Source organism: Bactrocera neohumeralis, chromosome 3, assembly GCF_024586455.1.
Source record: "Bactrocera neohumeralis isolate Rockhampton chromosome 3, APGP_CSIRO_Bneo_wtdbg2-racon-allhic-juicebox.fasta_v2, whole genome shotgun sequence".
Lineage (NCBI taxonomy): Eukaryota > Metazoa > Arthropoda > Insecta > Diptera > Tephritidae > Bactrocera > Bactrocera neohumeralis.
The window spans coordinates 29,176,777-29,200,759 of record NC_065920.1 but is presented as its reverse complement, the minus strand read 5'-3'; the positions used below and the strand labels follow the sequence as shown (position 1 = coordinate 29,200,759).

Below are 23,983 nucleotides of genomic sequence, written 5' to 3'. Positions count from 1 at the left end.
TGGGGTTTCCATTTTTGTGGATTAGGGAGAGCGCACTTAAATTCCAATTTCAGGGCATGCTTTCGTCCGACCATATTCTACAAAGAAGCTGATGCATGTTCTTTATCAGTTAGTGGTTATCAGAATTTTCAAAAAATATGTGCTTTTGCAGTTTCTCTAGGTATATCTTAGAAATATCTCTGAAATTTTGAAGTAAGTCCGCCAAATATTTTTCCAAAATTAGCAAAGGAGAACGTTTGTGAAAAATTTCAAATGTTTTTCTCAAAACTATGGTTTTTGAACTGGTAACCACTGTAGCCGAAACCGCTTGGTAGACTTAAATGAGATTCAAAAACAAAACAACATTAAAGCCTAGTGCCTGATCGCTGGATTTTTTATTTAAATTTCTTTGTAAACAATTAACTTTTAATTTTTTCCTTAAAATCTGGAATAAAATTCCTGAGGCCGCAATTTTGTTAATTTAAAAAAGCTTCGATCAGGCACTAGTTTATCTTTTAAAAGGTTTAGTGATGGTCACAGCTTCGATTGCAGCAGGATCAACACAAACAGCCATTACTTTTAAAACTATTTTTTTTTTTTCATATCTGTCGATCGATACCTTATTAAATGATGCTATGTTTTTACTTTTGTAAAATAAAATAATTTACAGGCAAAAAATTATTTAAAACTGTAATTTTCTTGTCTTTGAGCGAAAAAATTGTATACCCTGCACTAAACCATCCAATTTTAAATAAAACAATCATTTTCAATACATTTTTCTAAAATTCTTATTTTTACATATTTAATATTTCCTTGCTTATTTTTCATGTGTTGCGTTAAACTTTCCTTCGACATCATTTTTGTGTTAATTTACGTGTATTTCTAATTTGCATGCATGTGTGTGTTTGTGTGTGATATTTTATAAATAACTTTACATTGCCCACTTCGCTATCAACTCCACAATTTCAATTTATTTCGTTTGTTTACAAATACTTATGAAATTATATGTATTTGTATGTACTATATGTAGATGTGTGTGTGCATGCGTTTTGTGAAAGTCATTTTACAATTTCAATTTCTTTGCCAAATCTGCCATTTGCAATTCATTAAACGGGGCTTCTCTTAACGGTCGCTGTTTGTTGTTGTGTAAGGGTAGTTGATTTTTAAGTATGTAAAATATGTTCTTATGTATGTATGTAATTATCCTTGCTGATTACAGATTAGTTAGGTATTTTCTATGGTCCTGCTACGTTGCTACTATATTATTTTTGTTGTTGTTTTTTATTTTTATTTTTTTTGAATTTTTCCTTCTTTTTATTACATTATTATCTACTCTATGTTGAATCTTTACTGTATACTTCAGTTGCATTCTTATATAATGAGTAATTTTCAAATATATATGTATGTATATTTATGTGTATATATCGGGTATACATACGAATGTATATACTGTCATGTATACGATTGTATATATATATATATATAGATATATTTGTGAATATTTTTGTATATAATATATATATATATATGTATATAATTTATATATAATGCTTTCCGTCGCCTTCTTGCTGTAATTAATGTAAGTATGTATGTATGTATGAGTTTAATATTAAGGTATTGTATGTATGTAGGCATGCTTATATATTACTGCTTTCAACTGCTTATTGTTCTCAAAAACGTGGCTGCTGTTTTCGGCTATGTTAATTTATTCTTTGTTTGTCTATCAAATGTTTATTGATTTATGTTTTGTTATTGGTATACGTGTCTATATTATTTACGGCGTTTACTCACCTATAAATGTATGTATGTATGTAGGTTGCGATTATTGCATTTTATTTACTTATAGGAAACATGACGCTTTTGCTTCAGTTAATTTGTTTGGATTGATCTCTCCAAGCGTGTCATTAGAAGTGTTTACTCTTTACTTATTTAAAGCTTCCAATATACAAATATCGAGACTTCTCACCATAAAGTTAACTTGTCATCTATTGGTGTTGAGATATTTCGTGTTAAATATGTTTGAATTTTTGGGCATCAAAAAAATTAAAATAAAATTCCGAAAAAATACTATTATAGTATTTGCATAGAAGAAGAGTTTAGTCTTTATCACTTTAGGTGACATGCTTACATTTTTTAAATTTTTCTTAACTTGGACTAAGGTATTACTTTTAATAGTTTTCTACGACGAAATGGAAAGTTTTTGAATTCTTTTACACAAAAATTAAATGTTAATGAATAGAATAGTAGAATTTTGCATGTAAAATACTTGATACATCTCTTCACTTAAGCCATCTCAGCTAGTTATATAAAGAAACTACGTTAGAAACAAGTAAATATTAGCAAATAAGGGTGTTCTTACTTTCTGCGGCTAATGAGTGCACACTGTAACATTGTCTTGTCTCGGTTAATTGAATTGTTTGTTTTGTTTTTGTTAATATTTTAATATTATGAGTAAAAGTTTACAATTTAAAATTGTTCCCTGCATGGTTATTTCGCCCTTAGTTTTTTTTTATTTGATTCATTATAATGTTGTGTTGTTGAGTCTGTAATAAATTAATAATTGTCACTGATAATTAATATTTAAAAAAAAATGATTTTACAAGTATAAAACAAAACAAGACAGGGGTCAACAGATAGTTACCACAATTTTACCGTATTAGTGGTGTGATGGGTTGCAAATAATGCATTAATAAAATAATTAAGTTAACATTTGAATTGTTGCTTTTATTTTATTTCGTAGTCCCGATAATCTTAATTAAAAATATATATATTTTTTTAATTTTAATCTCGAATACCGGATTAAAAAACAATTTCAACCCACGTTATTGAAAAATAATAAAAAATAAATCTCGAAAATCGAATTAAAAATTTATTTTTAGTTTTTAAAATTTGTTTTTAATTTTTAACCCTAAATACCGAGTTGAAAAAAAAACAAGAAATAAATTTAAATTCCGATAATCTAATTTAAAATATTTCTCTTTCTTTAATTTTTAATCTCAAATACCGGATTAAAAACAAAAAACCATTTCATCCTAAGTTATTGAAAAGTAAAAAAAAAAACAAATCTCAAAAATCGGATTAAAAATTTATTTATAATTTTTAAAATTTGTTTTTAATTATTAATCCTACTCGGTAGAAAAAACAAGAAAAAACAAAAAATTTTAATCCCAAAGTTATTATTAAAAATTTACGAAGAAACTATTTTAGAATTTTCGTTTTTCCGCGTTTGCATAATTGGTGCTCTGCAATTTTGGTTATATATTAAAGAGCAAATCCAATTTTTAATGTTTTTGTCGTATTTGTATTAAATTGTTTTCAGATATAACTTACAGTAAAAACTATTTATTTAAATCTTTACTCGTTTAGCGCTTTTCACTCTAGCTGTCAACTAATCTTTGCAGTAAAAAATGTTTTCTCTCTTTCTAATCCAAATGTTTAGCATTAAAATTTCATTCCAAGATGTTTAATAAAAATTTATTTTTTAATCCCAACATCATGGATTAAAAATTAAATTTTTAATTTTTGATTCCGATAGAAAAATCTTATAAATAATCCAAAAATTTTGCATCTAAAATTCGCAACCCTGGTTGTGTGTAATGTAAACAAACCACAAATGTCATAAATTCGCCGCCAAAACAACTAAATAATAACAGAAATAAAACCTGATTCTAACAACAAAAAATCCTAAAAATTACAAACCACAAAAGAAATAAATAAAACACACGATCATATTATTTTCAAAAGCAAATCAAATATATATGTATGTATATATAATTGCAGTGCATTAAAATATATAGTAAGGTTTATGTTTATAGCAATTGTTATTTCTTGCTGTTGTTGCAATTGTTTAACGATATATTGTAAGCTTTTCATTGAAGAGTTCAACTTAAAACAGTGCATACATTTCTATTTTTTATGCGCTACAATATTTTTTGTTTATTAAAACATGTTAGTTTTTGCTTTCATTTGACAAACTGTGATTTAGTTGATACAAGGATATGTTTTTATTACTATTTCTTATTATTACAACTTTAATTATGTTTTGTTTTTACTGTTATATATATATGCATTTTTTAATTGGTTGATATTTTACTTTTTTAAAGTATAAATTCCAATATATATTTTTAAATATGTTAATCAGCGACAAAGCGATCAGCAATAATTTTCTTCTTCTTAATAATAATACATATGTATCTATTTATACATTTTCAGTGTATTAAACGTAATTTCATACACATTCTAGTAGACTGCGCTATTGATTGGCATACATTTATTTTAATTTTTTTGTAATTGCTGACAATTACGCATTTTTCTGGAAGCCGCTAAAAATGATGCACATTTACAAAGCAAAATCAAACTTTCAACATTGCCATTATCATTTCTTAATTAACTCTTCTTAACTTTGCGCTGGTACATAAGGTGGCCAAACTGTACAAAAGCGCTAGCGCTTTCTTATTTTTTACCGTGTAAGCGTCTTGCTCATAAGAATTTTATTTGCGACCAACAAAGTGTACCAGTATTGTAACCAAGTAGCCACCAATATGTCCATGTTCAATACTATGCAGTTACATTATTTAAGCGTTTACACATGCGACAATGTCTATGCTCTTCAACGCTTCTAGTTAGTTAGTGCTTGTGTAAAGTTAGTTGCATATTAATAGCTAATACCTATATGTTTTTCATTGTCACCCTTGCATTTATGCTTATCGAACGCTCAGCGCGCTTAATAATGTATTTGAAGATCTTTATATTTTTGTGTGTTTTTGGTTTTGTAATTAACCATTAGTATATATTAATTGCATTACTTTTATACCCATTTAATAACAATCATTGTTGTTTTAGTTGTTAGCTTAGTAAATGAGCTTAAGTGTATATTGTATATATGTATATATATATATATTATTATAAACTAACGCTATGTTTGCAATAATTTTAGCATTATTTCATTTATTAGTAATGTGTGTATATATGTAAGCATTAGATTGCTATTTCTTACAAAATATTTTGCTGGTGTTATTGTTTACTACGCTTCCTTAACGCTGCTGCTCATACGAAAAAATCAAACCCCACCTTTGTATGGTGCCTTATTAATAACTATCCGTTATCCTTTTATCGTACATTTATTTATGCGTATCGATTAATTGTAAATTAAAGCGTTAACAGTTATTTATTTTTATTTTTAATTTTTATGTTTAGTTTCATATTTGCAGTTGCTATGTATAATTGGTTAGTTTATATATTTTATTTGTGTCTATGCAGTTGATAAATATGTATGTATGTAAATGATGTATCGATGATTTCAGTTATTATGTGAATACTTTCTGCACCAGTTGAAGTTTCAAAGTGGAAATTTAAATTTGGGTCAGTCATAATATAATAATAATGTAGCACATAGATGAGAGAAGATAATAAATATGATGTTATTAGACATCAAATTATCAAAGAGAAAATTAAAAAATAAAAATTAAAAGAGAATATAAATAAAAATGAAAATAAAATAGGCAAATTAAAAATTTGTGTTGCTTGAGGGCGTGCTTTTTCTTACGAAAATATTTTTGTTGTGAATTTCTTGTTTACATTTTGATGATTTTTTGTGATTTACAATAGGTTTGTTTCTTAACTGCTTAGCATCACTAGTCAGACAAGTTTTTACTGAAAAAGCGTTTTTAACACAAAAGAACATTATGATATTTCCTTGGTAATTTCTTCTAGTTCCCCGAGCCTTTGCTCAATTATTTCGCACTTTGTTTGAGTAACTTGTCAATTTTCGCATTCTTCTTCGTGATGGTAGCTAGAGTCACTTGCAGTCCGGAAACAAACTTTTTATCAACTGTATGTATGTTATGTATTTTTGTGTATATGTACGTACGTGTGCTACAAGTTAGTTCAACTACTTTATGATTAACGGATCCAATAACATATTTATATATATGTATATATAAAGTATGTATAGCATGTATGTATGTATAACTAATTTAATGATTTTCTTTTAATGTTCACTAAGTTGTCGCTTTAAAACTTTTTCGTAGGCTTTTATTTTAGACTTCTTTTAATATTTGCTTATTATTGCTGCTGCCTTAATTTCTAGTTGCATGTAAATGAATAATTTAATTTGGAATTGTACACGTTCTTATGCTGGCTTGCGTACATATTTAAATTTTTCTTCTCTTACTTTTCTCCCATCAATAATAGTAATACCGAATTTCAAATGTTTAACTTTAATTTACAATTTTTGCATATACTACGCTTAAAGCCATACTACTACACATCTAATTTTATCTTTCATATCATACTTAATTTTCTATCCAACAAAAAATTAAATCAAAGTCAATTATGACAATAGTTCTCTCTCTGTTATGCTAATTACCACTCGTCTCTCTTGAGAGTCACTTAATTTTACTCATTTCTAAAATGCGAATAATACAGCGTATCTCTTTATATTTTACTTTTAAATATTTAATAAATTGTAATTTAATTAAAAATGGTTGTCACAGAAAAATTATAAACCATTTAGCTGCAGATAATAAGGAAAACCTAACGAGTCGAAAATAAAACGGGGTGAAAACAAATATCGAGATCGCAACCTCACTACACTTTGTTGTTGATTTTTTTCAAAATACTTCTTTATACATATATGTAATCATATTATTAAATATGTATGTATGCTTTGTATTATATACAACTCCCGTCGATACCTTACATATTTGTATGTATGTATCTTAAACATATAAGCATATAAGGTATATAAAATTGGATGGCACGATTTGTATTCTTCATAGTATGCAAAGAAACCGTAGAACGAAGAGAACATGATTTTCGAAAATATCTGTCAGTACATATTCAATAATTTTATCGCAAATGTGACACATAAAACCTGTTGGAAATTTTTAATCGAAATTGTGTCTAAAATTTTTATTTTATTTTTAATAAGATTTAAAATAAATAAAGCATTTGGAAGCATATTTTTATTAAAAATATAAAAAAAGTAATTTACAAATTCTATTAATGTCTGAAACATATGATGCCAACTCAAATTTGGCACTTCACAAAGTTTAAGTAACACTTTTAGGTAATGTTACATTCACAATTCAGCACACATCCAATCGTTTTTACCCAAACACGCTGTTAATCAGCTTAGCATGAAACTGAATAAAGTAAGCGTGAAAAACACTGTTTACGTAAAAATAAATGCCGCTACTTTAAAAGTAGAGCTTTAGAAAACTCGTCATATTGCACAAAACTACCATTCGGGACTTTCAACATAAAAAGTTCGAAATAAACAGTAAAGCTGAAAAGTAAAGCTTAAAAATAGAGTTTTCAAATCAACACAATAGAATAAGAAATTGCTCACTAATTCAGGTTTATGCTAAGCGGAGAACAGCGTGTCGCGAGGTTTTGAATATTTTAGCGACAATCTGACTTCATTTTCAAATTAAATGTTGGGGTTTAAACTTATGTTCTAATTATATAGTAATAAAAATGTTGCTCGTGTTCTTAATATTGGACTCAAGATATATATGCGCGCGTACAATAATGCAGCACGGTTAATGTTGTATATGTAAATGACTTAAATTAAAAACTTAGAAATATTATATGTGCAGAAAAATAAACTTCTTTTACTATACGAATTCCGTCTTACTTTAATGCTTACGCGCCATATAAAATGTTGCCTTTTCACAATCACGTCAGCAACTTGCAGTCTCGGTTGCACTACTAAGCCCCAGTCGCCATTGTGGCTGGGTAATAGCAGCTGCAGCCTCGCGTTTATCTCAGCACCGTTCTATCCACCTCGCTTATATCATTAACATTATTGTTGTTGTTATTATTATTATTATTATTATTGAACGCTGCCGTCAACGCGCCTCACCAGTGTGTGAAATTATGCTGCTGTTAGTAAACCACCGGATGTTGCTCAACATTCGCTGGCAGGTGCTGCAGTTGCATGGCGGCGCGCGCCAAGACGCCCGGATCGGTTTGTATGAGTGCGATAGGCACGGGTGGCGGTTGTTGCGGTTGAGGTTGTGGTGCATGAGCTTGTTGTTGTGCTTGCGCCTGTGTTTGTTGGTGATGCGCCTGTTGCTGTTGCTGGTGTTGGCGATGTTGTTCCTGCTGTTGTTGATGTTGTATGGATAATTGTAGTAATTGTTGTTGTTGTTGCTGCTGCTGCTGCTGCTGTTGATGTTGTTGCTGCTGCTGTTGCACCTGTTGTTGGTGCTGTTGATGTGCTTGTTGCTGCTGTTGTTGCTGTTGCTGCTGTTGTTGTTGCTGCTGCTGCTGCGGCTTCTGATTATTATGCGAAGTTATCGTTGAGGTAACCAACGGCACCAGACTAGGGGCCAACTGCACGGCATTTGCCGCAGCTGCGCCCGATGTAATTTGTTGGATGGTGTGCATGGTCGGTGTTTGATGAGGAACTGAGCGGAAATGTGAAAATTCATAATTATGTATTGTTAGCAAAATTAAAATCCTAAATGAAATCCCTAATTTGCTAAAAAACGTCATGAACAATAATATTAATAATTTAAAACAAAAATGAAAAAATAACTGTGACCCAGTCGAGTATCTATGTATATAGTATATAGTCAGTAAGCAATCTCTAGTGACTATTTGAGACATTTTGAAGTAAAATCATAATTTGTGACAAGTTACTATTCACAACACAGTCTCTAGTCTGTTGTCACAAAATATTGTCTCAAATTTGTCACCTCATAGTTAGCTGGTCACAAAGCTAAAAAGAACTCTTGTTTGCCATTTTGAATATATTGACAAGTCACTTATAGAGATCATCATCGCTACTAATCGACTGTAATCGATATTTTGTAAGCAACTCAAACACGAAAAAGTTAAAAAAAAAATAAATTTAAATATGGTATTTGTATATTTTTATTTTATTGGTCATTTTGCTTTTGACTATGTTATAGAAAATGTCATATTTATTATCGACAAATATATTTTCGTTCAAGTGTAAATATGTACATCTTTAAATAATGAAACGTAAGAGCTGATTTTCAATTAAGAGATTTTGTAACTGTCACGTACTGAATTGCAAAATCGTCTCAAGTCACAAAAACAGTATTAATTTAAAATCTGAATTTTAGAGACTTGTGCCTGTATCACAGTACAGAATTCCGGTATAAAATTGAACTTTGGAAAAACAAGAAAAAAAAACGTAAAGCTCGGGTGACCCTAACCTATAATACGCTTGCAGGTGCATTTCTAATAGAACAAAGATATATAAGGATAAGGGTTCAAAAAGATATTTATCTTTGCTTTTAAAGATCAGTTTGTATGAAAACTATATGCTACAGTAGGCCGATCTGAACAATTTGTTTGGAGATTGTACCGTTGCTTAGATAATTTTGTAAAGAAATCTCAATCAATAAAAAAGTTGAACATGCAGGGAAACATATTCGATCGTTCAGTTTGTATGGCAGCTATATGCAATAGTGGCCCGATATCGGCGGTTCCAACAAATGCGCATGTGCAAAATTTCAGATCGATATCACAAAAACTAAGGGACTAGGTTCGCGTATATAGACGGACAAAAAGACGAGCATGGCCAAATCGACTTAGATCGTCATGCCGACTTATATATTTTATATGGTCGCCGACGTTTCTGTTTGTGTGTTACAAACTACCCATTCAGGGTATAAAAATTATTAAGGTATCTGTTAACATAAGAATGATTTATAAGGAAATTTGAAAGTTATTTTCCCCCGAATTGTTTTAGCAACCAAAAGTGTCAAGCACCGTAAGAGCACTAAACATATTTATTGCTCCAGTTGGATATCTTATTTTACTTAATATCACGCTTTTAAAATCATTTTAACACTTACGAAATATTGGTTTTATTTCCTCTTTGACTGACGTCAGTATACCAGCTGGGATTTGCGGATGAGGCTGCGGCGGAGGAGGCATTACCGCATCGGGATGGTTCATCTTCATGTGACGCTTCAAATTTCCACGCTCAACAAAAGCTTTGCTGCATAATGTGCACGCGTGTGGTTTCTCGCCCGAATGCGAACGCATATGCGAGACAAGATGACCTTTAAGAAATATAGCTTAATATACTCACAATTTTTATTGAATTTTAAAAATCTCTTACCCTTGCATATAAAGGTCTTGGGACATTTCTCACATGAAAACGGACGTTCACATTCCTGTCCTTTAGTGTGACTACGTTGGTGGAACAGCAGATTTCCTTTGAGTGGAAACGACTTACCACAAGTCTCACAAGCGAAAGGACGATCACCAGTGTGACAACGTGACATATGATTGATGAGATGCTCTTTACGAGTGAATGGCTTGTTGCACACATTACAACAATGTGGATTGTCACTGGAGTGTTGGCGCATATGATTGTTTAGATGCTCTTTACGCGTAAATGTCTTTTGACAATACTCGCATTTATGCGGTGAATCGCCAGTATGCAAACGTACATGATTCGTCAAATGCTCCTTGCGTGTAAAGGTCTTCTTGCAGTAACTGCAACGATGAGGAGATTCACCAGTATGCTGACGCACATGATTTACCAGATGCTCCTTTCGTGTGAACGTTTTTGTGCAGTATGTGCACTTGTGCGGCGATTCTCCGGTATGTTGCCTAATATGATTCACCATATGATCTTTGCGCGTAAATGCCTTCGTGCAATAGGTGCATTTGAACGGTGTTTCACCAGTATGCTGACGTATGTGATTTACTAGGTGTTCCTTGCGTGTGAACGTTTTCAAGCAATATGTGCAACGATGAGGCGATTCGCCGGTATGTTGACGTACATGATTTAGCAAATGTTCTTTGCGTGTAAATGTTTTCGAACAGAAATCGCAACGATGAGGTGTTTCGCCTGTGAATTGAGTTTATAGGATTAGTTTTGGAAATCATAACAACTGTTTCACTGGTATAAAGTATACGTACCGGTATGCCAGAGAATGTGATTGGTAAAGTGCTCCTTGCGACTGAAACTTTTGCCGCATATCTCACATCTAAATGGTGTGTCATTAGTGTGTGAACGCATATGATTAGCTAGGTGCTCTTTGCGTGTATACTTCTTGCCACATACATCGCACTGGTGAGGTGTTTGGCCTATAAGAAAAAAAAAAAACAAAATTGTTTAGCATATTTATGTATCTGCACTTAAATGATTGTGTTTATGAAATGGTGCTAAAGAATGGAAATGTTTTATAATTGGACACACGTAGTTAAAGGTAACTTTTGACAATTATTTACTTGAAAATTCAACACCACTTTGTTTTACAATATTATTTAGAGTGGTGGGTGGGGGATAGAAGGATGGTTCCTCTTCTTCCTTTTTAATCCTAACAAATTCATTGTAAACATCGTGAGAATAAAATGGAAACATTATTTATATTATTTTAAAGTCTTGACTAACAAAACCTCAAGCAATTTATTATATTTAAAATATACTAAACACAGTGTTGTATTTTCAAAATAAGACGCGTGAGGGTTGCAGGATCAAAGATGATGTGATGAGAGCAACTCTCATTTTTTCAAAATTCTCTCTCAAACGCGTTCCATTATTATGTTGGTAGCGATGAAGATCAGGGAATTTTGAACAACTGATATCAATAAGGCGAGATGCCAGAAATAAATCGGCTTATAATAACTGACAAACTCAGTACGAAACTAAATTTCAAGCAAGACAAATAATTTTGAATGTGCAACTAAAGTATTTTTGCTATACCAACTATTGTGATATTTTATTATGAGTTGTATTGTCCCTTTGCTATACATTACATGACTTTTGAAAAATTTATGTCATTTATCTGCGTAATAAACCGATATTTATTTATAATATGAATGCATTTGAGTCTACTCGGGTAATGACCTTCTAAAAATAATATCGAAATGCAAAATGTCCCAATCTGTTTTTTTTTTTTTCAAAAGTGGTATCATTAAAAAATGTTATAAAATAATGCTAGTTTTGACAGCCCACTCTCCTCAAATCAAAGAGTTTCGTGTTTCGCGTGTTTTAAACACAATTGGAATTGTTATTTTGGCAGTCCTTCAAGGATATGTTAGATTAACTTTAGAATTAGAATTAATAAATCATATGTATGTGTACGTAGTCTATTGCTTTTTGAGAATTATTCATATACAACTTTCCTCGCTTTGCTTGACAATTCATACCTTAACAATAAAGCGCAGTGTTTGTTAGAATGAAAGTATTGCTTTCCATGCTTCTCTCTAATAAAAATGGCGACTGTTGCTCTGCAAAGCGTAAAATGATAAGAGCTGCCCAATATTTTGCTATGCTTTGCTTTGCGTCGCCTTGATGTGAACAAACTCGTACACCTATCTAGTTTGATTGCAGTTTAGAGTTTATCCAATAAGAATTGAACTTACTTGGCATCTGCTAAACAGACAAAGCAATTTCTCATTCAAACTTAAAGCAGTTGGAGCTGATTTGCAAATTATACATGACGCACTAAATAAAAACCACTCCAGTAATAAATTCTCATTGTTTGCATAAATGACGTGAATGAAATTATATGAAATATTGTGAGGTTAAAGAGGGGATTTGTCTTTTAATGCGCCCCACCACTCACCAGTGTGCCACATGTAGTGGTTAACATAGTGTTCCTTGCGCGTGAAGGACTTCTTACAAATATCGCAACGATGTGGCGTCTCACCCGTGTGTTTGCGCACATGATTCACCATGTGCTCCTTCCGCGTGAATGTCTTTGCGCAATATTGGCACCGGAAAGGTGTCTCGCCCGTATGCGAACGAAAGTGGTTGTCCAAATGTTCCTTGCGTGCAAATGTCTTCTGGCAGATCGTACATGCAAATGGTTTATCGGTCGAATGTCGTTTCATATGCCGTTCCAAACTGGCATTGTTAGCGAATACATTGAAACAAACGATGCACGTAAACATTGGTCCACCGATGTGAATCTTCCCATGGCGCGTTAAATCTTGTGAAGTTGTGAAGCCCTGTCCACAAACCTGGCAATTGAATGGTTTCCGTTCACTATGATAACGTCGATGTACGATCAATTGATAGCGAAATTGGAAGATTTTGCCGCAAATGTCACAGACATGTGTACCAGTAGCGATGGGAGTGCCATCCGGAGCAAGCGCGATGGTTGTTGTCTGATCCACAACCGGTAGGCCACCCTCCATTTTTGGCATCAGTAGCTCCCCGGTCACAGTTGGGGTTGCTGTTACAGCCGTTGCAGGGGCGGTGGTAGTGCCACTAGTGCTGATTGCCGTCGTTAGATTGGTAGTTGTTGTGGGGGCCACAACACCGCTCGTTGTATTTGCGGCTGCCGCGGCCGCAGCAGCAGCGACAGCGGCAGCATTAGCGCTGGCCACAACGGCCGCAACTGCAGCATTGTTGCTCGCATTACCATGCGGTGGTGGTGGTGCAGGATTGGGTACTGCATGTGCAGCCTGATTCATGACATCACCGTGAATTTTACCAAAAACTTCATGATAGGTAAAAAGCTGGGAAAAGTCTTCAATGTTAACTTTATACATTTCAATAGGCGGTTTGCCCATTCCAACATCGTCTTTAACTTCGGTTTTCGGCGCACCTAGGGTTATGGTAGTAGCACCGGACGTCGTCGGCGCGGACGATGCTGTTGCGCCTACGTGTTGCATAACTAAAGATTGATTTAACTTCCCGTTATCTAAAAATGGTTTCTCCTCTTTAATATTCTCTCGTTGTAAGAGTTGTTGTTGTTGGGGCTGTTGATGCTGTTGTTGAGTTTGCTGTGACTGCTGCACAGCGGCAGTTACATGTTGCTGCTGCGAAACATGCTGCTGTTGTTGCTGTCGATTGTCATCGCTGGCATTTACTGCAGCTGCAAAAAAATAATAATCATTAAGACTAATAAAATTAGGCAACAATAAATTAAAACTCTATTTTTGGCAAATCGACCACGAAAAGCAAGAAAAATTCAAATTGCAAATTTTTGCATTACCGTGAATTTGTAATGCATTAGCTTGCTGTTGCTGTTGTTGCTGCTGAAGTTGAACCTGTTGTTGTGTATGTGTATCCTGCTCCGTCGTTTGCTGCCGCTGATGTTGTGTGATTATTGTTCCATTTGGCAAAATATTATAGGGAAGCGCTTGACCATTTGAAACGACCCAATATTTGCTCAACTGAAAAAATAAATTGATAGATAATTTATATAGAAACGTACATACTATATATAAAATGAAAGAGAAATAAAATTAGCTGTATTCAATAAAAAAAATAAATTAAATGAGATTAGTGCGATTGTATGAATGAAAGTCAACAGAAAACTCTTAGAAAATAGGTAATAGAAGGTAAATTATAGTAAATCTTTGCATTTAAGCCATTATTGAAAACAAAAAACGATTAACCAGCAAGCGGGTCATTAGAGAATTTTGTTTGTCGTGCATTGGAAATTATGGATCTACAAGCGGAAGCTCGAAAATATTTTGCGGAATATTAGTTGATAAACCTTCGCTGTAATTATTATGTTATGTAATCTAACCCAACACATTTCATGCAGAATGCATGGCCCTTCTTATAAAACTTTCTATAGAATCAGCGGCGGACGTTTAATGTAACTCCAAAGTGTTGATTTTTGCGTGTTTATGTTTTTGTTTCGATGATTGTGCGCATTGAATGAACCGGTGATTGGTTGATAATGCATGATGAGCTAGTGAGTAAGTGAGTGAATTTTTAATTTTGCTCATTTATTGTATTGTTGTTGTACTACGACGGAAAACTCTTACGTTTGGTGCATTTGGCAATAGTGCAGTTGTGGTTGATGCCGTTGCTAATGTGTCTCCAGTTGAACTTATTGTTTGTTGCTGTTGATGCGTTTGTTGTTGGTGCTGTTGCAATGTTTGGCCTATCTTTGTGTCAGCAATATTGCCAGTAACGACAGTTGCAGGATTCGTAACACTTATGCTAAGACCACCGATAGTTACTGGCGTCGCGGTTAGAGTGGTTGGTGTGCCACCTCCAGCTGCAACGGCCGCAATTGTCGCCGCCGTCAAAGTGGCTATTGAAACTGGCTGCTGTTGGACTGGGGCTGTCAGTGGTATTAAGGTATTACCGGCAACACCAACCATACCGCCTGCTGTCCCAGCGGGTACAGTGGCTATAGTGGAGGGGGCTGTCACTATGGCAGTGGAGCCCCCACCACCAACTCCACCACTTGCATTGCTCAACGACATTGAATTACTCTGTTGCTGCGTCGGCTGCAGCTGCAATTGTTGTTGTTGTGCTGTTTGTTGTCTTCGGATTTGCTGTGGCTGCAACATGTTGTGGATGCTTTTAAAAATGAAATATCACAATTTCAGACTCAAAGGATTTCTTTTCTTATTTAGGATGCAAATTGTTATTTTTGGCATTATTTTTGTAAGCTACATAACATTCATATACGTTTATATATGCACGTGATTTGTTTGCCAACCAACAGCTCTTTTAGCACATACAATATTCTAGATGCAGGAACGTATATCCACAAATGGTTGTGTATATGTGATGTAGATGTATGTGTAAGTATATGCGTCTGCTTGCTCGTATGAAAATTTGTTCTCAAAAATCATCGTCCAATATACATATGTATGTGAGTGTTTACAAATGAGTGCAAATGAATTAATACACAGGTAAAGTGAGATTTTAGACAAATGCATAATATTTCATGTCCACAAATATACTCGCACACATACTTATGTACATACATATATTACACAAAAATACAACATACGGCACAAATGCATACAAGTGAGTAGAGAAATCCATACAAAGTCAAATGTCAAATGAAAATAGCTACAAGAAGTTCATTAAAAGAAGCTTATGTAAGCTCATGACATTACGATTATCTGTTAGATGAATATCGATAATATTTTACCTATGTAAGTATATGGATGTGGTTCAAGCTGATGTCAATTTTATAATATATGTATTATCGCTTCGTCTGCGTACATAAATTCGGTAACATTTTTGTGTAACTAGGACATTTTATCGGTTCTTAAATATTAAAAATTAATTAAGGACCGAATATGAAAGCATGGAAGCATTGCATATTTTTGATACAAAATCCTAGATTCCTAGATTAGTACTATCTTTTTTATATTCGTGAGAAGTTTGATCTGATGTGTCAATAGTGTGTGTTTTAAAGCTGTTAACGACGCGAAAAGTGTGTTCCACGAAAATCATCGTATTTGCAATAGAGAGATTACAGATCGAATCGACGAATTTCGTTGAATTTTTTGGGTATGAAGCATGTCAAAGGTAAAAGATTAAAATCTTTTGCAAAAACGAGATATAGGCGAATTCAAAAAAGAAATGCTTGACAACATCCCTGAGGACCAAACATTCATCAAACGCTTCATTATTGGTGACGAGGCATCTGTTTATGAATATGACGTCAAAACTGTCCAACAATATAGCTAATGACGCTCTAAAAATGAGCTTAAATCGAAAAACCAAAAATTCCGGACCGTAAATGGAAAATTGGATTATAGTAGGTGAAAATGTATTTTTTTTTTTGTTAGCCTGGGTCCAATTGAAGATTCATTTGTTTATTCCTAACAAGATAACGTAAGATAAATAGACAAAGATTGCACCGCAAACATAGGGTTATTGTACCCTCTCAGGTTGATTACATATTTAAACCTGCCAAAGCTATAACCCTCCATTAGCAACTTCGCATGAAGCGTGCTTTGGAGTTTTTGCCAATTCCTCTCTCTGTCTGCTCCTTCTTCCTTGCGAAGCAGCTCCTTTATGGTATGAGGACCCACCCATACAAATCTGGCTGGTTACAAACAACATACATATTATGTACATTTAAACAATTCGTGTATACTTACATACATATGTATGTACATATATATACAAGTATCTGATTTAAGACTATCTTAGCATTTATAACAAACGATTATCTTCAATAAGAACAAACCTATTTAAAACTGCAGCAAAAACAAAAATATTATCGCAAAATGGGAGCGCCATCCCATAAAATGGGCCAAGACATTTCATGGTAAGCTATACTCCGCACATACAACGAAACACAAATTCCTTTGCCATATTGAATAGAAACACTAAAAGCTAAGGACAGCAGTGGCAAAGTAAGAACTATTCGTTATGAAAAGGACTTGGTGGAAAAAGAGAAAGAGCAGAATCAGAGATGAGGTGTGGCGTTAATCAAAAGGCACGAACATTCATTTAATTGTGATAGGGTAAATTATACATATGTATATGTAAGGAGAGTTTCTTAGTAAGCAAAGGATTTGCGCTGCAAAATGTTTCGTAGCCTAAACGAATAGAAGGGGGTTGAATAAGGCTAGAGAGAGGACAATTAGACTGCAAGCGACATTTAATAATTTATATAAACTACATTTGAATATACTGTATGCATAAAAGTATGATTATATTTTTAAAGTTAGAATGTGTTAAATTATTTTGAAGGTGAACTGAAACTGCTAAACATAAACGCATAGAGAAAGATATGGAAGTGAAACAATGAGTAAATTAATTAAATTCAAATATGTATAAAAAACTAGATGGGGGAAATAATTTGTGAGAATTTTTAGTTACAATGAAATACATATATTGTTTATAACAAAATTGATTAAATATGTATTAATAATCAGTTAAAAAAATGAAGCTATTTGAATAAAATCGAATTTTCGCCTCTCTTGACCGCTCTCAAAAACCAAAATGCAAATGGATAGACATAAAATTGGTTTTTATAAGAAGTTTTTTCATCTAAATTGCTAAATATAAATTTACTTAATATAAGATCAGACATTTCATAAATTCAAGAAGATAATCTCTATTAAGTATCTATATATACATATGTACATACATACATATGTACATATACATATGTACATACATGTGTATGTATCGTTTATATGTAGATATATTTCTGAACCAATAAATTTTTGTAAAGCTAGTCGTAATTTTTATAAAACCCTATGTACGTAATTACGGTAAGCGCTACAACTATATAAGTATGTATATGAGTATTCAATTTTGGCGGTCGCTGTAGCTGGTGTGAAACACGAGCAACTAACAATACTAAAAACAAGAAAAAACGTTAACTTCGGGTGCACCGAAGCTAATATACCCTTCACAGGAACATTTCTTTTAGTAACTACATACATATGTGTTTAGTTTGTATGGAAGCTATAATCCGATCTGAACAATTTTTTCGGAGATTATATTATTACCTTAAGCAGTAATCCATGTCAAATTTCGAGAAGATACCACGTCAAAAAGAAAGTTTTCCATACAAGCCCTTGATTCCAATCATTCAGTTTGTATGGCAGCTATATGTTATAGTTGTCCGATATCGGCAGCTCCGACAATTGAGCAGCTTCTTGGAGAGAATATGACGTTTGCAAAATTTCAAAACGATACCTTAAAAACTGAGGGACTATTTCGTATATATACAGACAGACGGACATGGCTAAATCGGCAATCAACATACTGATCATTTATGTATATACATATATACTTTATAGGGTCTCTGACGCTTCCGTCTGGGTGTTACAAACTTCGTGACAAACTGAATATACCCTGTTCAGGGTATAAAATTTCTCTAATACTTATTCAGATTAAAACTTGTAAGTCCGAGATTTATTTATTAAGATTTATTTACGATACATTTAATTTAATGTAAATTAAAAAAACATAATTTTTATTTTTTACTTCAATTATTATTAAACATAAATTTATGCAAAGATGAGATGGAATCCGAGTGCAATATGAAATATGAGATAGAATCCGAGACGGACGATGCAAATAATTATTGTTATTGATATTATTATAAAGCTCAGTTACAGCGTGAGTAGACGTGAAGTGATTAATATAAATCAAACAAGAATATAACCAACAAAACAAATATTTATTTTACTATAAAAGCATATTAACCAAAGTTGGCAAGAAATAAACACAGACACTGATTTATTATATTATTATTTGCCAGAAAAACTCACCTCGTTTAGTTGTTGGTTTTGCGTCTGTTGTTGCTGTAATTGCAGTTGATGTAAATGATGAGAATTGTTAAGATGTTGCTGTGGTGAATGTCGTTGCTGTTGTTGATATTGCCGATTCAATTCATTAGCAGTGGCAACAGTAATTGTGGCTTTCGCTGACTCACCAGGAGTTGCTTTTACTGCTGCATGTTCACTATTCATTTTCTAAACACCACAGAATTCTGTTCTGCATGGCGAACATCTTCGATAATATTTTGAAGTGCAGTGCACTATCATTGAATTTAAATATTATATAACTTTATATACTCTTGAAATTTATTGCTATTAAAAAGTATTGTACGATTATACATAAGTACATATGTACATAAATATACTTATTGTTTATTATTTCGTCTTTCGTTAGTTATGCATATACAATGCATATGTACATATGTATGTATGATGTATGTATGTATGCATGTATATATGGTCATTATTTTATAAAGATTCACCAGAGAACATAAAAGATCGAGGAGGTGCAGGTTTGTCGGCGAACATTTGTAATATTTCAATATTTCTCATAACAACGATGGAATTCACCCCGTGAAATTTATTTTTGATTTTAACAAAAAGGAATCTGTAATTACAGCTTTGTTAACATTATTAACATTAACAGGGAATATTGTTGGGATATACTTATGTACATATTTATGCCATACGATTTCTAAAATTTTTATTTTTCTTTATGTTCTCTGGATGCATATTATCATAGATAGCAAGGGTCTCAAAATTTACCAATTAACAATCCTTGAAAAACTAAAACATCCAAAAATATTGCAAAATGACTTTAACTTGTAAGACCAATGACAATATGAAGGATTTGTAAATTCTAATATCCACTATTATCCGTGCAACTAAATGATTAGGCATCTAAAAAAATTTAATAATTGCACTTATCGAGGTTTGAGTTCTGTATTGTATCCAGAAACTATTACAAGTAATCTTCCTACTCCCTACCATAAACAGACCGATTTTTACTTTATGAACATAGTAAGAAAAAAAACATAAAAATTAAAAACCGCCTAAATGACTGCGACTTCGTGACCACCGTACATAACACCTCTACCTCACGTCAACCTTTTTCCCCTTTCGATCTATTTTTCGGCTCTTATATTTTGCCATTCCTCTTGCTCAATGCATGCAATTACGTTTGGATGTGTATGAATGCATATCAGCAAAATTTGTAGGTTTGAATGTGTGCGTTTACTTCCAATTTGCTCTCTTTACGACTTTATTCACAAAAAAAAAGCTTCCTCTCGCTCTTGCCAATGCCCCGCCGCATCAAGTGAGAATAGAACAACAAATACACCTTACCGCACTAATGCCAATAAGATAAAATACTACTACAGTAATGCAGAACTCCGACCCCTTCGCCAAAAACGACGACACGACATCAGCCCGCATATTGCCTATCTGTTGTCCAGCGCTTTTGAATTTCTATTATTTTATTTCCACCATATGTACGTACATATGTATGTATACTTAATGAATTGAAAATTCTAAAAATTAAAGGTAGTAAATAAATAAACACATATTAAGCAGAATAGTTGATTGACAAAACCGTATGAAATATTCAATCCAAGGCGTATAATCAAGTTCGTTTGCTTTATTACTCATTTAATTAAAGTTCATTCATTCTCTTTGCACTCTCTCTCCCTCTCCCAAATTTGTTATAGTCATCGTCATAATTATCTTCATAATCCACTGTCTTCGTGCTTTCGTACTGCTATGTTGAGTTTTAGCTGAGACTGAGCTATTAAATGTTCGTTCTATTGCTATGAGCTTCTGCCGTTGTTCAGACGTTTGATTTCGTTTTCCATTATACTCAATTAGAGTGCATTTCATAATTGTTTAATAAATAAAAAACGAAATTTAGTCGAGGTGAAGGTGGGGCAAAGTGATTGCAAAGTAGATATAGAGATTTGAGAAGGGATAGAATACATTTTTTTGCGCAAAGCAGCAGTTTTCCATCTGTCGTAACTTAAAATGCTTAATTTTTTAAGTTTAACCATTAATATAATAAATATGATACAAACATTGAAAATATTATACTACTACTATCTACCTAGTTCATAATTCATATTTCTGCTGAACAAACTACAAACACAATACAAGTGTCAAAAAATTGTTTGACTTTCCCTGACCTTGACGTCTCCGTCCCCCACCCACCAAAAACCTGAATGTAAATTTTTATCAAAACAAATTTACATTTATCAAAAACAAATACATTCAGCACAATATTTTAATACAATAAGAGTATCACCATTGTTCGTGTTCTATCAGATCACTGCAAAAGTGATCTTCTGTCCATACAATATTTGTTATTCTATAACAAAGAACCTTTTCCAAAGCTTAAATTATTTATTGCGTACATATGTATTTCAACTAAATTTTGCATATAATTTTACATGCGAGTATGTTAAGTAAATAACATCCATATGGCGGCAAGAATGTACTTATGTATATACAATTGTATGTATGTTTGTACGTCAAATTGTGCATTCGCGGGCAAGGCATCGGGCTGTCGATTTCTTGTTACGCACGGCCTAGGTATATTTCAAAGCTCATTTCATTCCCGCATAAATGCAACCCTGCCTTCGCTGCCTGCTCACTCGCTCATAAACTCGCTTATACGCTATTGCTTCCCCAACCCAATTGCTTCGCATTCAACCAGCCAGCCGAACGTTTACCCACTCACACACACTTCTCAACCTAATACCTGATACATATTTACAATTACCAGAATGACACGATGACGTTAATAAGTCGTCTTTTCTGTACGTAAATGTTTAAGTTTTCGCCTCTTCCAAATCTATATTCATACTTATGTATGTATTATTTGGTTATTTGTTCGCTTCACTTTACAAGAATTATGACAATTGCAAATTCCGAGCTGATTACGAGTCACTTGATTTTCAAAATATTGCACTTTACACTTATATGCGACGATACATTTTACATTTATCTGTGCTTTAGTTTCAGTTTTAGCTAATATTTAAGACTTGCATTTTTTAACACAAAGTTTCTAAAAACATTTAATATGCACATTTAGAAGTTTCATAAACAAATTATTCACTCCACTGTGCATATTCGAATATATTTTTTCTTAATGGGATGCCATTGAAGAATAACTTTTGAATTAACTTGATTTAGAGGGGAAGAACTTTGGTGTCAAGCAAAAAACAAGGAAGAAAGAATCCGAATAGAACAAAATACGTCGGCGGAGGTGAGACGACGAGTTAAGGTGCGTAGACTGAAATCAACTGAACCGAATTAGGTGGAGAGAAGTGAAGAGAACTCATCGAATTCGCTGCCATTTCCTCAGCCGCCAACACGGTAAGCATAGTGGCTTTCAAACGTTGATTTTGCTGAGAGGGAGATGAGAACGAAGAAATAACAAATGTACGTACAACCAGAATGATTGACGCTCAATTTAGTGCACTCCTATTAATCGGCCGCTGCGCCTGACGCGTCAGACAACTGCTTTTACACAGATTCTGATTAACGAAAAGTGAGGGGCCACTACCCAATCAACAGTGCTGTGTTTCTTATTGGGAAAGGTAGCGGCACAATCCAATTGGTAAAGTGATATACTGGTCTTCAAATAAACTGAGAGGAAACTTTAAACACTTGTAAGGATACTAAGGATTCTAGGTTAAACTTTTAAAAATTATATACATAATTAAAATATATACATTTTTTTTTAATTAAGGAAAGCATCAATTGAAATAAAATGCGTACATTCACATTCAACATAGCTTTCAAAGAGAAGCATAATATTAATTATTTGTATTTTTAGAAACATCGGCGCCTCCATATTTATTGTTTATAAACAAATGCTAATTGGGTATAAATCATATTGACCCTTCTTAGAAAACACATCCCCTCCCAAGTTCATATTTCCAACCAGACATAAACATTGTGCTCTCTCTTTACCCGACCAGCAACTCTTAGATAGCACAACAAAATACATGCACACAGCGTCATTCGCTGCCGCTACATAAGCAACTTCAATCAGAGACATAAAACATATATACATATGTTTTATGTTCTCTGCTTCAATGGAATAGCCGCGGTTCTGCGGCTATGAACGACGCATGCCCACAAAGGTCATATTGAAAATTTTGGGAGGAGCGATGAGAAGGCGGTTACGCGCTCTTTACACAACCATAGCATATGTTTTTAATTTAACTTAAATATGAAACATTACTCATTGCTGGTATATGGAATATATATTTTACTTACTATTTAATTTTAATGCATACTACGTATTTTATTTAAAAACAATTACATAAAACTTTCAAATACACTTTGCTGCTTCTAAATCTCACTTTTGCGGATACAGCAAACATTAGGTGAAATAACTGGATAAAAACTATTACTCATTCATTGAGCTTTTATTTTTTATCATTTTCACGCACTCAAATTTAATTTTCCCACTTTTTCAAATATAAACAATTGTAAACAAATGCTAAAATATGCGCCAATCTTTAAGGCAGTGCTACGCTTTTACATCTGGCAGCACTCCCAAGCACCACTCCTCTCTACTGGCGACACTTTGTTTAGCTTTAACCGAATCCCGACGATGTTTTGACGAATTAACACATCTCAAACTCACGAATTCCTTAATGGCCGTCGCCACCACCTTCGTCTTCGAATATAGTTCTAAACTCTTGTCTTCTCAAAGTGTCATTTCACTTTCAGAAAATTCATATAAGAATCTTTATTTTTTCAAACTATACCTATTAATTTTGCACACTCTTGCATAAATTTTGTTTATACACAATCTTCACTTATCACTTTTATACTTGGATAGCTTTTTGTAATGTTTTGAAATTAAATTTCTTATCAGAATAAAATAAAAGTTCAGACTTTTCCAACGAGAAATATTCTACCCGAACTCCTCAACGATTGCCAAATATTAAGAACGGTGCCATATGTTTTAAAGCTTTTGTTCTATAGAAAGTTGCCACACATTACTAATTTGTTTAGTACACACCTAGGTATGCAAATACGG

General features: G+C 33.0%; 1 protein-coding gene across 9 annotated transcripts; it reads right to left on the bottom strand.

Annotated features, from left to right (window-relative positions):
- Nucleotides 1-742: 742 nt before the first annotated feature.
- LOC126752901 (zinc finger protein 473) lies at nt 743-23,874 on the bottom strand. Of its 9 annotated transcripts, none has more exons than XM_050463927.1 (9): nt 23,709-23,874; nt 18,928-19,248; nt 14,707-15,231; nt 13,923-14,103; nt 12,546-13,802; nt 10,894-11,061; nt 10,085-10,822; nt 9,816-10,025; nt 743-8,393 (listed from the first exon to the last, which is right to left on the bottom strand). In XM_050463927.1, the coding sequence occupies exons 2-9, from the start codon at nt 19,126-19,128 to the stop codon at nt 7,870-7,872; spliced, it is 3,804 nt and encodes a 1,267-aa protein (XP_050319884.1). In that variant the 5' UTR covers nt 19,129-19,248; nt 23,709-23,874; the 3' UTR covers nt 743-7,869. The 9 variants fall into 9 exon arrangements, with proteins under 9 accessions (XP_050319884.1, XP_050319889.1, XP_050319887.1 ...); XM_050463932.1 differs by having other exon boundaries at nt 18,928-19,234; XM_050463930.1 differs by having other exon boundaries at nt 18,928-19,196.
- Between the last annotated feature and the right edge of the window lie 109 nt (nt 23,875-23,983).

Excerpts from the sequence above, each read along its gene's own strand:
- LOC126752901 (XM_050463927.1), bottom strand. The coding sequence starts at position 19,128 with ATGAATAGTGAACATGCAGCAGTAAAAGCAACTCCTGGTGAGTCAGCG. Across the intron at positions 15,232-18,927 it reads AAAACCAACAACTAAACGAG|CCACAGCAAATCCGAAGACA; the intron begins GTGAGTTTTTCT and ends AACATGTTGCAG. Across the intron at positions 13,803-13,922 it reads TAATGCATTACAAATTCACG|CTGCAGTAAATGCCAGCGAT; the intron begins GTAATGCAAAAA and ends ATTTTTTTGCAG.